Below are 18,214 nucleotides of genomic sequence, written 5' to 3' on the forward strand. Positions count from 1 at the left end.
CCCTTTCCTGGCAATGAGCCACTGCCAACCCATATCTCAGCAGAAACTTTCCAAACCTAGCTGGTAGGTCCGATTCAATCTCCTATGTGGTCACTGCTCCTCTCCCCTGGGTCTTGTTGCACACAAGGTTTTGTTTGTGCCCTGTAAGAGTAGAGTCTCTGTTTGCCCCAGTCCTGTGCAAGTCCTGCAGTCAAATCCTGCTCTCCTTCAAAGTCAGATTTCTTGGGGATTCCTAGTCACTTGGCTAGATCCCTGGGTTGTGAAGCTTGACAGAACAAGGTTCACAAGGGGCTCAGAACCTTCACAGCAATGGGAGAACTTCTTTGGTATTGTTGCTCTCCAGTTTGTGGGTCACCAAGCATCAGCTGGATATGGGATTTCATTTTGTCATGATTGAGCTCTTCCTAACATCTTGTTTGAAAAATCAAAACAAACAAAACACAACAATCAACAAGAGAAAACTCCTTTGTCTCTGGACATGGAGTATCCATTTTTGTTGGTTCCATCATCCTCCTGTTGATGTTTGTTCAACAGCTAGTTGTGATTTTCTTTGTAGGGTCCCTTTGGATTTTCCTAGTTTGAGTTCCTTAAGCTTCTTAAATCTGCATGTGTTCAGATTCCTAACATTTGTGACACTGATTTTCTTGAATAAGCTCTCTATCCCTTTCTCTCTTCACTTTCTGAGACACCCATAGTGCATATGGTGGTTATTTGGTCACAGTCTTCTTTTCTACATTTTGTTTTTGTTTTTCACTTCTGTGAAAAAAAATGTTTCATTTGACTTGTCTTCATTTCTGATTGCTTCCTTTGCCTGAAAAAGTGTCATTTTAATTACCCTCAGTAAATTTTTAAGTTTATAGTTTGCATTGTTATGTAATCAGGATTATTTTTTTAATATTTTATTACTCTATCGATATTTATTTCGGATATTTTCAGATACTTCAGTTCAGTTTGCTCACTCAGTCATGTCCGACTATTTGCGACCCCATGAATCGCAGCACGCCAGGCCTCCCTGTCCATCACCAACTTCCAGAGTTCACTCAGACTCCTGCCATCGAGTCGGTGATGCCATCCAGCCATCTCATCCTCTGTCGTCCCCTTCTCCTCCTGCCCCCAATCCCTGCCAGCATCAGAGTCTTTTCCAGTGAGTCAGCTCTTCATGTGAGGTAGCCAAAGTACTGGAGTTTCAACTTTAGCATCATGCCTTCCAAAGAAATCCCAGGGCTGATCGCCTTCAGAATGGACTGGTTGGATCTCCTTGCAGTCCAAGGGACTCTCAAGAATCTTCTCCAACACCACAGTTCAAAAGCATCAATTCTTCGGCACTCAGCCTTCTTCACAATCCAACTCTCACATCCATACATGACCACTGGAAAAACCATAGCTTTGACTAGACGGACCTTTGTTGGCAAAGTAATGGCTTGCTTTTCAATATGCTATCTAGGTTGGTCATAACTTTCCTTCCAAGGAGTAAACGTCTTTAATTTCGTAGCTGAAATAACCATCTGCAGTGATTTTGGAGCCCCAAAAATAACATCTGACACTGTTTCCACTGTTTCCCCAACTATTTCCCATGAAGTGATGGGACCAGATGCCATGATCTTCATTTTCTGAATGTTGAGCTTTAAGCCAACTTTTTCACCCTCCTCTTTCACTATCATCAAGAGGCTTTTTGGTTCCTCTTCACTTTCTGCCCTAAGGGTGGTGTTATCTGCTTATCTGAGCTTATTGATATTTCTCCCAGCAATCTTGATTCCAGCTTGTGCTTCTTCCAGCCCAGTGTTTCTCATGATGTACTCTGCATATAAGTTAAATGAGCAGGGTGACAGTATACAGCCTTGATGCACTCCTGAGGCTTGACACGCCTTGGCATTGCCGGGGACCAGCGTGAGGAACTCCGCCCATGGCACACTCCTTTTCCTATTTGGAACCAGTCTGTTGTTCTATGTCCAGTTCTAACTGTTGCTTCCTGACCTGCATATAGGTTTCTCAACAGGCAGGTCAGGTGGTCTGGTATTCCCATCTCTTTCAGAACTTTCCACAGTTTATTGTGATCCACATAGTCAAAGGCTTTGGCATAGTCAATAAAGCAGAAAGAGATGCTTTTCTGGAACTCTTTTGCTTTTTTGATGATTCAGCAGATGTTGGCAATTTGATTCTTGGTTCCTCTGTCTTTCTAAAACCAGCTTGAACATCTGGAATTTCACGGTTCACATAATGCTGAAGCCTGGCTTGGAAAATTTTGAGCATTACTTTACTAGCATGTGAGATGAGTGCAATTGTGCAGTAGTTGGAGCATTCTTTGGCACTGCCTTTCTTTGGGATTGTAATGCAAACGGACCTTTTCCAGTCCTGTGGCCATTGCTGAGTTTTCCAAATTTGCTGGCATATTGAGTGCAGCACTTTCACAGCATCATCTTTCAGGATTTGAAATAGCTCTACTGGAATTCCATCACTCCACTAGCTTTGTTCGCAGTGATGCTTTCTAAGGCCCACTTGACTTCACATTCCTGGATGTCTGGCTCTAGGTGAGTGATCACACCATCGTGATTATCTTGGTCAAGAAGGTCTTTTTTGTACAGTTCTTCCATGTATTCTTGCCACCTCTTCTTAATATCTTCTGTTTCTGTAAGGTCCATACCATTTCTGTCCTTTATCAAGCCCATCTTTGCATGAAATGTTCCCTTGGTATCCCTAATTTTCTTGAAGAGATCTCTCGTCTTTCCCATTCTGTTGTTTTCCTCTATTTCTTTGCATTGAACACTGAGGAAGGCTTTCTTATCTCTTCCTGCTATGCTTGGGAACTCTGCATTCAGATGCTTATATCTTTCCTTTGCTCCTTTGCTTTTCACGTCTCTTCTTTTCACAGGCATCTGTAAGGCCTTCTCAAACTGCCATTTTGCTTTTTTGCATTTCTTTCCCATGGGTATGGTCTTGATCCCTGTCTCCTGTACAATGTCACGAACCTCATTCCATAGTTCATCAGGCACTCTATCTATCAGATCTAAGCCCTTAAATCTATTTCTCACTTCTATTGTATAATCATAAGGAATTTGATTTAGGTCATACCTGAATGGTCTAGTGGTTTTCCCTACTTTCTTCAATTTAAGTCTAAATTTGGCAATAAAGAGCTCATGATGTGAGCCACAGTCAGCTCCCATTCTTGTTTTTGCTGACTGTCTAGAGCTTCTCCATCTTTGGCTACAAAGAATATAATCAATCTGATTTCAGTGTTGACCATCTGGTGATGTCCATGTGTAAAGTCTTCTCTTGTGTTGATGGAAGTGGGTGTTTGCTATGACCAGTGCGTTCTTTTGGCAAAACTCTATTAGCCTTTGCCATGCTTCATTCTGCATTCCAAGGCCAAATTTGCCTGTTACTCCAGGTATTTCTTAAGTTCCTTCTTTGCACTCCAGTCCCCTATAATGAAAGGGTCATCTTTTGGGGGTGTTAGTTCTAAAAGGTCTTGTAAGTCTTCATAGAACCATTCAACTTCAGCTTCTTCAGCTTTACTGGTTGGGGCATAGACTTGGATAACTGTGATATTGGATGGTTTGCCTTGGAACCAAACAGAGATCATTCTGTCGTTTTTGAGATTGCATCCAAGTACTGCATTTTGGACTCTTTTGTTGACCCTGATGGCTACTCCATTTCTTCTAAGGGATTCCTGCCCACAGTGGTAGATATAATGGTTTCAAGATACTTCAGATACTTAAGGATAGGTAATTATGTAAAGCCAATTAAGTTAGTTGATTCTATCATTACACTAAAATGGAAAATTATTTTATTATATCAATAGATGCAGAAAATGCATTTGGCAATTTTAAGACCTTTTATGATTAAACTCACCAAAATTGTAAGAGCAGCACACTAGAACTTCACAAAGATCATTTAGAAAAAAATAGAATGTACATCAAATTTAATGTTTAGAGATGAAGTGCTTCCCACTAAGATTTGGAACAAGGCAAGAATTTAACTTGCTGTTCTTATTCAGTTTTGTGCCCATGTGCAAACCTGATGATACCAAATATTGTGAGGACTTGGAGCAATAGGAACTGTCATTCATGTTGATGAATTAGAGTTTAGACAGTTTGGTGATCTCTTATAAAATTCAACATTGCCTTACTTCATGATCTAGTAGTTATCCCCTATAACATGTAGAAAATTTCGCTGAAAACTTGTATCCATAGAAAGTTGGGCCTGATTGCATATAGCAACTCTATTTATAATTGCCAGAAATTAAAAGCACACAACATGTTCTTTAATACATGAGTGGATAAAGAAACAAGTTGAGACACAAAGAGAAATTTTATTCAGTATTCAAACAATTAGTCATCAAGCAATATAAAGACATGGAGGAATTTTCAATGCATAGTGGTTAGTAAAAGAAGCCAGTTTGAAAAGTCTACACACTGTATCATTTCAAATCTATTACACTCTGGAAAAGGCAAAACTATGGAGATAGTTAAAAACATCATTGATTACCAACCAGGGCTTTGCGTGTTGCTTTCATCACTACTCGTTTTATTTTTTAATGCTAGTATTTTTCCTTTAGGAAAACATTGATTTTATCCTACAACAATTTCTGACATTAAAACTGACTGTCAGTTAAACTCTTAAGAATCTGTGTATTTTCAAAGTGTTTAAATAAAAGTGTTGTAGTTACTGAAACAATGATGAATCTTCGAATCTTCTCAGAATATTTTTTCAGTTTATTATAATTAAATCAGTAACATGTAATGAAAACATATATTATTAATAGTATTGTTTATATATGAATGCTATTTGTATTGAAAGTACTATTATCCTAAAAGAATAACAAAATCTAACTTTGCCAATGTTCTTAAGAAAATAATGAGCTTTATATAAAAGTTTATTAAATTAGTATTTGCATTTAGATAATATAGCCACAATTACATGAAAAAACAGGGATTGAAAAAAATAACTTGAACAACCATTCTGTTTTTTATTTCATTTAGTATTCAAAGATGATAACTTTAGAGGCATTTTCAGTTCTTTTCGCACAATTACTTGGAATTATGCTGGGATTAAAGTATAATAATAACATCTATGAATGTTCCTGTCCAGGAATTGCATGCATAATGAATCCTGAAGCAATGTAAGATGTGACTTTTATCAAAACTTTGTCTTCTTTTGGGAGATATTTATAGCATTTCTTGATGTACGATATCTTTGATATAACGTAGATAAAAGCATTTTTACTAAATACCTATGAATTATTTTAATGTTTATTAAAAGGAATGAGTATTTGATATTGTAGAAAATGTGCTTCTTGTTTCTATGTTCAGCGCTGTAGTATCAAGTCTTTGATGATGAGTTCTTGTGAAGCACTGGAATCTTGATGTGAGATTTATTCATCCTATCAAAAAAATTTTAGCATGTACAGTTACAAGAATTGTGTTAGTCTATCATGTGAATGATTAACAAGATAGAAAAGTGTTATATATTTTATATTAGTCTATCAGGGACAGAATTTTAAAGTCAACATGAGAATCAGCAAAATTTAAATGATTTACATTAAGTGCCTAGAGAAAATAAATAGGGAATACATGGAGAAGAGAAACTTTATGATAAAAAAGGAGGGTCTAGGAAGCTTGTTTGGAGAAAGCAATGGCACCCCACTGCAGTACTCTTACCTGGAAAATCCCATGGATGGAGGAGCCTGGTAGGCTGCAGTCCATGAGGTCACTAAGAGTCGGACACGACTGAGCGACTTCCCTTTCACTTTTCACTTTCATGCATTGGAGAAGGAAATGTTAACCCACTCCAGTGTTCTTGCCTGGAGAATCCCAGGAACGGGGGAGCCTGTTGGGCTGCCGTCTATGGGGTTGCAGAGTTGGACACGACTGAAGCGACTTAGCAGCAGCAGCAGCAGGAAGATTTCTATGAGACAAACTCATGTTGGAGCCTGAAAGAGAAGAAAGAAGTCTGGTCACATGATGAACTTCTGGAAAACTTTTCAGGGAAAGACAGTGAAGTGATACATGGATATGAAGAAATGTCTCAAAAGACTGGAAAGGATAAAACAAACCAAAAGAAATGACTGAAATTATATGGAAGAATGTTAAAAGCATAGAATATTTTTTTTAAGATGGTAAAATACAATCAGGTTAACGAATCATGATTCAGAGAAAGAGGTCCAGGAAGGACTAGAAAATGTAGGAAAGGAGCTAAGCAAGCAATCATGATGCAGTGATGCCATGATCTTCGTTTTCTGAATGTTGAGCTTTAAGCCAACTTTTTCACTCTCCTCTTTCACTTTTGTCAAGAGGCTTTTTAGTTCCTATTCACTTTCTGCCCTAAGGATGGTGTCATCTGCATATCTGAGGTGATTGATATTTCTCCTGGCAATCTTGATTCCAGCTTGTGCTTCTTCCATCCTGGCGTTTCTCATGATGTCCTCTTCATATAAGTTAAATAAGCAGGGTGACAATATACAGCCTTGATGTACTCCTTTTCCTATTTGGAACCAGTCTGTTGTTCCATGTCCAGTTCTAACTTTTTCTTCCTCGCCTGCATATAGGTTTCTCTAAAGGACTCTACCAAAAACTGTCAGAAGTAATAAGCATATTCAGGGAAGTTACAGCATGCAAAGTTAATATATAAAATACTTTGTATTGCTATATACTAAAAACAAATTATCAGTAGTAGAGATTAAGAATGCAATCCCATTTACAATAGCATCAAAAAGAATAAATTACTTAGAATAAATTTAAAAGCCAAGAAAGTGAAAGATGTGTATGGAGAAATATAAGACATTGAGGAAAGGAATTAAATAATATGCTAGGAAACAAAAAATACTTCATGCTCATTTATTGGAAGAATTAACATTGTTAAAGTATCCATATAAGGACTGGAAAAGGTAAATCCTTACCCCAAATTCCAAGAAGGGTAGTACTAAAGAATGTTCCAACCATAGAATAATTGCACTCATCTCCCATTCTAGTAAGGTCATGCTTAAAATCTAGCATGCTAGGCTTCAGTATTATACAAACTAGGAACTCTCAGATATTCAAGCTGGGTTTAGGAAAGGCAGAGGAACCAGAGATCAAATTGTTAACATTCGCTGGATCAGAGAGAAAACAAGGGAATTCCAGAAAAATATTAACCTCTGTTTCATCAATTGGGCCAAAGCCTTTGACTGTGTGGATCATAATAAACTGTGGAAAGCTCTTAAAGAGACAAGGATACTAGACCATCTTACCTGCCTCCTGAGAAACCTTATGCGGGTCCAGAGGCAATAGTTAGAACCCTGTATGGAACAACTGATTGGTTCAAGGTGGAGAAAGGAGAATGACAAGACTGATTGCTGTCACCCTGTTTGTTTAAACTATAGGCTTAGCACATCATGAGAAATGCCAGGCTGAATGAGTCACAAGCTGGATCAAGATAGGCAGGAGAAACATCAACCGCCTCAGATATATGGATGATACCACTCTAATGGCAGAAAGTGAAGAGGAACTAAGGAACTAAAGAGCCTCTTGTTGAGGGTGAAGGAGGACAGTGAAAGAGCCAGCTTAAAATTAAATATTAAAAAAACTAAGATCATGGCATCTGGCTCCGTGACTTCATGGCAAATACAAGGGGGAAAAGTGGAAGTAGTGACAGATATCCTCTTCTTGGGCCCTAAGATCTTTGTGGACAATTGCTTCTAGGCAGGGAAAAAGTGAAGTCAGTCAGTCGTGTTCAACTCTTTGGAACCTCATGGACTGGGGCTTACCAGGCTCCTCTGTCCATGGGATTTTCCAGGAAAGGGTAACTGGAGTGGGTTGCCATTTCCTTCTCCAGAGGATCTTCCCAACGCAGGGATCGAACCCAGGTCTCCCACATTGCAGGCAGATGCTTTACCGTCTGAGCCACCAGGGAAGCTATGTCAAACCTAGACAGTGTGTTGAAAGCAGAGACATTACTCTGCTGACAAAGGTCTGTATAGACAGGACTATGGTCTTCCCAGTGGTCATCTACACTTGTGAGAGCTGGGCCTTAAAGAAGGCAGAGCACCAAAGAATCGATGCCTTCAAACTGTGGTGCTGAAGAGTCCGTTGGACAGCTAGGAGATCAAACCAGTCAATATTAGGGGAAATCAACCCTGAATAGTCATTGTAAGGACTGAAACTGAAGCTGACGCTCCAGTATGTTGGGCATCTGATGCACATATCCAGCTCATTGAAAAAGTCCCTCATGCTGGGAAAGATTGAGGGCAGAAGGAGAAGAGGGCATCAGAAGATGAGATGGCTGGATGGCATCACCAATACAGGGGACATGAACTTGGGCAAATTTCGGGAGATGGTGAGGTACAGGGAGGCCTGGCATTTTGCAGTTCACAAAGAATTGGACACAACTGGCTGACTGAACAGCAAAAATCTATATTATCCAAATCAGTCTGTACATTCAATATAATTCCTATTCAAATTGCAATGATACCTTTCCCAGATATAAAATCAGTTCAGTTCAGTCGCTCAGTAATGTCTGACTCTCTGCAACCCCATGAACCACAGCACACCAGGCCTCCTTGTCCATCACCAACTCCCGGAGTTCACTCAAACTCACGTCCATCAAGTCGCTGATGCCACCCAGCCATCTCATCTTCTGTCGTCCCCTTTTCCTCCTGCCCCCAATCCCTCCCAGCATCAGAGTCTTTTCCAATGAGTCAACTCTTCGCATGAGGTGGCCAAAGTACTGGAGTTTCAGCTTTAGCATCATTCCTTCCAAAGAACACCCAGGGCTGATCTCCTTTAGAATGGACTGGTTGGATCTTCCTGCAGTCCAAGGGACTCTCAAGAGTCTTCTCCAACACCACAGTTCAAAAGCATCAATTCTATTGTGCTCAGCTTTCTTCACAGTCCAACTCTCACATCCATACATGACTACTGGAAAAATCATAGCCTTGACTAGACGGACCTTTGTTGGCAAAGTAATGGCTCTGTTTTTCAATATGCTATCTAGGTTGGTCATAACTTTCCTTCCAAGGAGTGTCTTTTAATTTCATGGCTGCAGTCACCATCTGCAGTGATTCAATCCTAAAATTTAATAGACCCTGAATAGCTATGGTAACCTTGAGAAAGAACAAAGTTGGAGACACCACATGCCTGATTCCAGGACTAAGATAGACAGGATACAAATGATCAGTGAGCATTTGTGTCAGAATATAAAAAGATGTTCAAAGAATTTGGATATACACTTATGGAAACAAAACAGTTTGAAGGAGTCTTCCAACAGGCAAATCTAGGACAATCTGAAAGTCATATGTAATGTTCAGTTCAGTTCAGTTCAGTTGCTCAGACGTGTCCGACTCTTTGCAACCCCATGAATCTCAGCACGCCAGGCCTCCCTGTCCATCACCAGCTCCTGGAGTTCACTCAGACTCACGTCGATCGAGTCGGTGAAGCCATCCAGCCATCTCATCCTCTGTCATCCCCTTCTTCTCCTGCCCCCAATCTCTCCTAGCATCAAAGTCTTTTCCAATGAGTAAACTCTTCCCATGAGGTGGCCAAAATACTGGAGTTTCAGCTTCAGCGTCATTCCTTCCAAAGAAATCCCAGGGCTGATCTCCTTCAGAATGGACTGGTTGGATCTCCTTGCAGTCCAAGGGACTCTCCAGTCTACTCAAACACCACAGTTCAAAAGCATCAATTCTTCGGCGCTCAGCCTTCTTCACAGTCCAACTCTCACATCCATACATGACTACTGGAAAAACCCTCGCCTTGACTAGACGGACATTAGTCGGCAAAGTAATATCTCTGCTTTTCAATATGCTATCTAGGTTGGTCATAACTTTTCTTCCAAGGAGTAAGCGTCTTTTAATTTCATGGCTGCAATCACCATCTGCAGTGATTTTGGAGCCCCCCAAAATTAAGTCTGACACTGTTTCCACTGTTTCTCCATCTATTTCCCATGTAATGTCAATTAAGGTTTAAAACACCTTTTAGTGTACTAGGAAAATTTGAGTCCATATTCATATAAATACATGAAAATATTATTTTGAAGTGAATAAATATATTGAATGGATATATTAAAATAAGGTTATAAGAGATATATATACATAGTGAATATATTGAAAATAGAACTAGAAAGGTTATATGTACATAAAACTTCTGCCCAAATAATTATTAAGAGATAAGTAGAGAAAGAGATATTAAAGTATAGACTTTAATCACCTAATCAAAATGACTTTTTTCAAAAACATAACAAGTTAGAATCATGTGCTGTTAGGATGCAATGGAGCACACAGACTCAGCAATATTTCTGTGGTGCGTTTAACAAGATACATAACCTCAGTCTAAGCATTGGGAAACATTACATAAACCTAAACTGAGGCACATTTTCCCAAATAATTAGCCTGAGACTATAAAACTTTTGAATGTCAAAAATGACACCAAAAAAATGTAGTCAATTAAACTAAGGAGATAGGAGTACTAAAGGCAGTGGTTGGTTCTGAATTGGATCTTTTTGCTGTAGAGTGCCAGTACCGTGATGAAGGGGAAATTGGAACCTGATAAAAGAATTAGATGTTAACAACATATCTTTGTTTCATGTTATTGAAGGTCTGTTTTAAGAGAATTCAGTTTTCTGTAAGAGTTATACATTGAAATTATTATTATTCAACTGGTTTAGGAAACAAAATTTGTTTCTCATGTCATTTCTCTAAGTATGAGTTTGTTACTAATTTAAACAAAAACCCATTAGACAGTGTACTAGAAATATGAAAATATCAAACTAGAGAGAATCTAGAGTTTATGTATTCTATATGCTTCATGTTGAGCTGTTTTAAGTTTGTTACCAAAGTAAAAACAATTCTGACTTTTAATTAACTCAATCAACCATTGTGTTTATTCTTTCAGTTTTCTATATTATCCCTAGTATGTATCATTTTCTTAATAATAATTAGTTGTTCTTATTATAATGATTATAATCTTGACAGTGCTGTAAATAATAAGGATAGTAATAAAGAGTAAGTTGTACTTAAATAGAGCCTTTTTGTCAACAAGCACTCTTTTGTTTATTATATTCTCAATCATGCAACCTCCTTAACATCCTCTACTTATTAGATGTCTGTTATACTGAATTTGTGGAGAAGGCAATGGCACCCCACTCTAGTACTCTTGCCTGGAAAATCCAATGGACGGAGGAGCCTGGTGGCCTGCAGTCCATGGGGTCGCTAAGAGTCGGACACGACTGAGCGACTTCACTTTCACTTTTCACTTTCATGCATTGGAGAACAAAATGGCAACCCACTCCAGTATTCTTGCCTGGAGAATCCCAGGGATGGGGGAGTCCGGTGAGCTGCCGTCTCTGGGGTCGCACAGACTTGGACACGACTGAAGCGAATTAGCAGCAGCATGCTGAATTTGAATAGAAATGGGCTTATTCTTTTATTACTAACTGAATTAAAAATAGAGCACTCTCCACTTTATAGCCACTTGACAATAGCCAAGCACTCTTCATGGCTATTCTGTAAGTGAAGAAGTAAATAATTCACAGCATGTTATCGAAGAGTGTTACTTTGATACTGATTTTATTCCTTTTAACTAAGAAATACAATATTATTTCAGACGTTCCCATGGCATAAAGTTTTTTAGCAGTTGCAGCATAGATGAATTTAAACATACAACTTCACAGCCTAAATTGGAATGTCTTCAGAATCAAACAGTTCCAAAAGTGTTTCCACAAGGAAGATCATCAATTTGCGGCAATGGAGTTTTGGAACCATCTGAACAATGTGACTGTGGTTCCAGGCAGGTTAGTGAAAAAGACTGATATTTGTTTTTGTGTTTGTCACATAATCTTACAAATGTAGATGTGACATAATTTTTTTAATTGTTCCATATAGTCAAACATCTAAGATGGGAAGCTGTGGGGCATGTGATAACTGGCTCATCCAAAATTTGAAGTTGAATAATTTAAGAATAGGGTAAATGCAGCATGGGTTGAATGAAGATTTTCCTTACTGCACAAATATTACCCATCTTTCCATATCATAAACATCAGTTCCAACAGGAGTATAATTATCACCTAAATTATCCATGAATTCCTTTAAAGTGACTGATTTAAATCACTGAGTTATTAAATGTATGCCGTTGTTCACATCTTCATCTTCTAATTCCAGTCCTTGCATTGGGGGAACTTCATTTATTTTAGCTTGGTTTCAAATTGAATTAAAGAACAGAGACATCACTGTGCCCACAAAGAATCATATAGTCAAAGCCTTGGATTTCCCAGTAGTCGTGTATGGATGTGAGAGCTGGACCATAAAGAAGACTGAATACCAAAGAATTTATACTCTCGAATTATAAAGTTGGAGAAGACTCTTGAGAGTCCTTTGAACTGCAAGGAGATCAAACCAGTCAATTCGAAAGAAAATCAACTCTGAATAGTCATTGGAAAGACTGACACTAAAGCTGAAGTTCCAATACTTTGGCCACCTGATGCAAAAAAACCAACTCGCTGACAAATACCCTAATGCTGGGAAAGATTGAATGCAGGAGGAGAGGGGGACAACAGAGGATTAGATGGTTGGATGGCATCACCAACTCACTGGATATGAGTTTGAGCAAGCTCTGGGAGATGGTGAAGGACAGGGAAGCCTGGCGTGCTGCAGTCCATGGGGCTGCAAAGAGTCGGACACGACTGAGCAACTGAACTGAACTGATAGGTTAATGGATTATAATAAATGCACCACCACATCTGTTACATTCCAGTGTCATGTTATTTTTGGTCAACTCTCATCTCTCATTTTGGAGTCACTTTTTATGAACATTCTTGAGCATATTAACCACCTCAGTCAGTTCAGTCACTCAGTTGTGTCCGACTCTTTGAGACCCCATGGACTGCAGCACACCAGGCTTCCCTGTCCATCATCAACTGCAGGAGCTTGCTGAGACTCATGTCTATCGAGTCGTGATGCCATCCAACCATCTCATCCTCTGTTGTCCCCTTCTCCTCCAGCCTTCAATCTTTCCCAGCATCAGGGACTTTTCCAATGACTCATTTCTTTGCATCAAGTGGCCAAAGTATTGGGGTTTCAGCTTCAGCATCAGTCCTTCCAATGAGTATTCAAGACTGATCTCCTTTAGGATGGACTGGTTGGATCTCCTTGCAGTCCAAGGAACCCTCAAGAGTCTTCTCCAGCACCACAGTTCAAAAGCATCAAATCTTCGGTGCTCAGCTTTCCTTTTTTTTAATATAAATTTATTTATTTTAATTGGAGGTTAAAATTACTTTACAATATTGTATTGGTTTCTTTTGGACTCTGTGGGAGAGGGAGAGGGTGGGATGATTTGGGAGAATGGCATTGAAACATGTATAATATCATATATGAAATGAATTGCCAGTCCTGGTTTGATGCATGATACTGGATGCTTAGGGCTGGTGCACTGGGATGACCCAGAGGTGCTATGGGGAGGGAGGACGGAAGGGGGGTTCAGGATGGGGAACACGTGTATACCTGTGGTGCTCAGCTTTCTCTATAGTCCAACTCTCACATCCATACATGACTACTGGAAAAACCATAGAGTTGACTACATAGGCCTTTATCAGCAAAGTAATATCTCTGCTTTTTAATATGCTGTCCAGGTTGATCATAGCGTTTTTTCCAAGGAGCAAGAGTCTTTTAATTTCATGGCTACAGTCACCATCTGCAATGATTTTGGAGCCCAAAACTGTAAAGTCTTTCATTGTTTCCATTGTTTCCCCCATCTATTTGTCATGAAGTGATGGGACAAGATGCCATGATCTTAGTTTTCTGAATGCTGAGTTTTAAGCCTACTTTTTCACTCTCCTCTTTCACTTTCATCAAGAGGCTCTTTAGTTCTTCTTCTCTTTCTGCCATAAGGGTGGTGTCATCTGCATATCTGAGGTTATTGATATTTGTCCCGGCAATCTTGATTCCAGCTTGTGCTTCATCCAGCCCAGCATTTCTCATGATGTACTCTGCATAGAAGTTCAATAAGCAGGGTGACAGTATAAAGCCTTAACGTACTCCTTTCCCAATTTTGAGCCAGTCTGTTGTTCCGTGGTTGGTTCTAAGTGTTGCCTCTTGACCTGCATACAGATTTCTCAGGAATCAGGACAGGTAGTCCAATATTCCCATCTCTTTCAGAATTTTCCACAGTTTGTTGTGATCCACATAGTCAAAGGCTTTAGCGTAGTAAATGAAGCAGAAGTAGATGTTTTTCTGGAGTTCTTGCTTTTTCTATGATCCAGTGGATGTTGGCAAATCTAGGTCTTTAGTCTAGATTTCCATTATACATTGAGTGCTGTCAAAATATACTGTCTACTGCAGGCTCTCTCCTTGATTCTAGATTTTCGATATTAGGCTATCACATCACTGATTTTGTTTTATTTTCCCCAATATTAATATTTAGTGCGGGTTTAATATTCCATCTTCAGTAAATTCACTTGCTGTTTTTCATTAACATGTTTATATGTGAAGCATAACACATTCTTCTTGATGAAACATGAAAAAGAAAAAATGATTATTATCTGATTCTTATAGATTTACAAGTGTTAAATAAGAATAGAATCTGGAATATACTTTAGTAATATGCCATTAGTGTAACTGCATTATGTTTCCTTTTATAAATGACATTATACAAGTATCCAGGTATAATAAAATATCAGTAATAAATTACTATTCTATAAGAAAATAAAAACTTAATTAATTTTGGCAGAAGACATATATTCCCCTTATAGTTACATTTACAACATACTGCTCAAAATACTTAATGTAAAATAAAAATACATATATGTAGATATATATTTATATATATAACAGAAACATTTTACCCCTTCACGTATTTACTGGGATTAATGTGGAAGAAAATATTATACAGAAGCTCTTGGAACAAAATCATGAAAGAAAAGTGGCAATTTTCAGATTTCAGAATATCACAGTAATAAAAATATTTTTTAAAACCTGCCAAAATAGAAATAAGTTGTCATGACAAACTGCAAAACAATATAAAATATATTAGTGGCTAGGGGCTAATATTATTAATACAAAAGTGCTTAGCAATAAAAAAATAATAGAATATCTCAAAGAAAAGTATGCATAAACATATAAAATAAACTAAATTGTGAAGATACATGAAATTGAAACAGATATAAACATGTAGTTCTTTGTGCCTATTCACTTTATTCATTTTAAAATATTACTTATCAATATTGTATTGGTTTAACCTCCAATTAAAATAAATAAATTTATTTTTAAAAATAAAATAAATTTTTTTAAATATATTACTTATCAGTCTTATATCACTCTTACACTACTAGACAACTCTATAAAGAGAAGGAAATAAATGTGTATTATGAAAGAGTTCTTAATATTTTTTAATTCTTAGAACTAATAACTTTTAGAATCAATCTTTAATATTCAAGGGCTAAAAAGTGAAAAAAAATTTCTTTGAAAAGACACAACCACAATATGCTGTTGTTATTTGGAAACCTCTATTTTGTCACATCCAAAAACATTTAATAGTCACAGAATATCTTGAGGAGAATTGATAAGACAGATAAGTAGTTTACTAGTGGCTCAGACGGTAAAGAATCTGCCTGCAATGTGGGAGATCCAGGTTCGAAACTGGGTTAGGAAGATCCCTTGGAGAAGGGAATGGCTACCCACTCCAGTACTCTGGCCTGGAGAATTCCATGAACAGAGGAACCTGGCAAGGCTACAGCCCATGGGGTCACAAAGAGTTGGACACGACTACACACACACACACACACACACACACACACAAATGAGAAAAATCTCAAAATATATTGTCCATATATTTATGAACTCAAAAAGATTGAAGTAAATTGCATTACATTTTTAACAGTCAAATTCTTGAACATAGAATCATGAATGATTTCATTACCACATTTTTCTATATCAAAATACACTGTCTAGGTGAAGTGGTGTTAAAAATAGATAGACATAAAAATTATACTGCGATTGTAATTAGAGACATGGCTTAAGATATTATAACAATAAGTAAAATGATTTAGTTCAAAATTACTTAACTTGATTACCTTTGCTTTCAGACATGTGAGCATTTTAAATGCTGTGATCCTTTAAACTGTGTACTGAAAGGAAAGGCAAACTGTGGTTCTGGACCATGTTGTGGAAAAAACACTTGTAAGGTAAGTTTTCGAATATCACCTTATTTTCTTCCATGAAATTCCTGCTTTTATGGGCTTTTTAGCTTTTTTTCACACAATTTTTACTCATCTTTCAAATATGTAACCATATGTTCCTGATTCATCCACTGTTGAGTTCAGAATTGAGAAGTCTTTAGGTCTTTTCCAATCAAATTTTTAGCCCTACCTCTAACCTTATTGTTTCAATCCCTACTCAGAACTCATCCTATTATGCCATTTAATAACAACTTCAGGTAATCTGGGTGTTGTGAGTTCCTCTTGGTCATAATTGAATGTAGCTCCTCACAATCTACTTATGACAAAATTATGAATAAGCCACCCCACACACACTTGAGATACAATATTTGAATAAATAGACAATTATAATTGTATACAATTATACAATTATAAGTAACCCCTCGCTTTGGAAGTAGCAGAAAAAAGGAATCCATAGGGAATAGTCAGCAATATGTAGCATATCTAATACTGAAGATTAACTTTGTGAATCACTCACTGAATCCTTGACTTCCCTTGGGAAGTTTTCCCTCAATTTGCCTTCATAACCACCTCTGATAGGACCCTGGATAAGAGCTCTGTTCTATGGAGGGCTTCATTTCAGCAACTCGCCTTTTTGCGTGTTACTTTTAGGAGGCTAAGACACACATGAACGCTGATTGACGAGAGGTTTTGTCATCAGGTCTGTTTTTCCACTGTCAATGAAAATCTCTCCCCACACCATTTCACCCTGTTCCCTGCATGCTCTTCTTCACTCAGTGGGCTAGTTCTTAAGCCAATGTTCATTTGTTTCAAGGCATATTAATGTAGAGGCCAAGCTAGGATTTCCACTTCTTAGCAATAAACTGTGTTGTTCTTTCCTTCCCCAGAACTCACATCTTTGTCTTTGTCTCCAAATCAGTGAGACAGAGCAGTTGAATTTTCTAAACAGTCCATTTCCATCTGGACTCCCCAGGTGGTGCTGAAGAGCCTGCCTGCCAGGAGAATCCCATGGACAGAAGAGCCTGGCCCCTGCAATCCGCAGGGTTACAGAGGGTTGGAGATGACTGAAGTGACTTAGTACACACCCACCATTGCCCTCTATCTGCATCTCAAAGGATAATTCTTTGCAACAGAGACAATTCCTGTATTTGGTCCAGTGAAAATTCATAGTATAAGTTTCTAGGGAGAGATTTGGGGTAACAGCATTGAATTCTGTAAAGAAGTTCCAACTAAAACCTGTAACTTCAGCTATCATCTTTTGTTTTTAACATCCAGGACTGCATTTATTGGTCTGTAGAAGGTAGCCCTGGACAGCCATTTCATTTTTCACACTTGAAGGCACCTGTGACTCAATTCTAGTTCTGGGAATATGCCCACTGCCACCATCTGCCCAGGACCTCTCCTTCTCACTGTTGAAGCATGCTTCAATGTCCTATGTTAGTTCCCATTAACTTTCTTACATATTATAGTATAAAATCTAGCTTTTGCTGTCTTTTGAAGGGTCACAGGTGCCTCTCTTATTACTGACCATAAGCTTAAAAGGCTTCTTATTTTTTTCTGTCTACTTTCCATTCTACTTTCCACTGACATGGTCTGAAATGTACTGCTTTGAACCAGCGTTTTTTTCTTATAAATTTTCTGTTTAGATGGACAGAAGTCCAAGTACAAAGATATTGAAGACCAATACTCTAACCTGCTATTATCTGACACATAACAGGGACTAACATGTTTTAGCCAGTACCCAGACTTTCCTCTCTGAAGTTTTAAGGAGCTGTGTCTGGTACTGCACACCAGCAATTATCATGGGTCAGTTGTACTTGATGATGAACACACAAGCAAAGAATAAGAAACAAGCACTCAGGAAGCTTACATATGACATGAGTTCAGCGTCATGCTCAAGTGAATCTTTGTTTAAAACTGGAGCAACAAGTTTCTTATGCTACACATCAGTTGGATACCCTTGCTTTTCCTTGGCAGTTCTCAGACAAGCTTTTCCTGTGTGCAGGACTGATAGCTCAGTGCAGATCCTGGCTTTTCTAGTCTATACTGTATGGTATATCAGAAGAGCAGAGGGATC

The 18,214-nt window shown here is 38.2% G+C and overlaps 1 protein-coding gene across 1 annotated transcript in view; it reads left to right on the top strand.

Moving 5' to 3' along the window:
• The window catches only part of LOC108634067 (disintegrin and metalloproteinase domain-containing protein 18-like), an 85,829-nt gene that overhangs the window by 52,036 nt on the left and 15,579 nt on the right, over positions 1-18,214 (top strand). Inside the window, 3 exon segments of the mRNA XM_018041762.1 lie at positions 4,980-5,119; positions 11,574-11,760; positions 16,045-16,143. Coding sequence (XP_017897251.1) covers positions 4,980-5,119; positions 11,574-11,760; positions 16,045-16,143 — 426 coding nt within the window.

The sequence above is a fragment of the Capra hircus genome, chromosome 27, assembly GCF_001704415.2.
Source record: "Capra hircus breed San Clemente chromosome 27, ASM170441v1, whole genome shotgun sequence".
Taxonomy (NCBI): Eukaryota; Metazoa; Chordata; class Mammalia; order Artiodactyla; family Bovidae; genus Capra; species Capra hircus.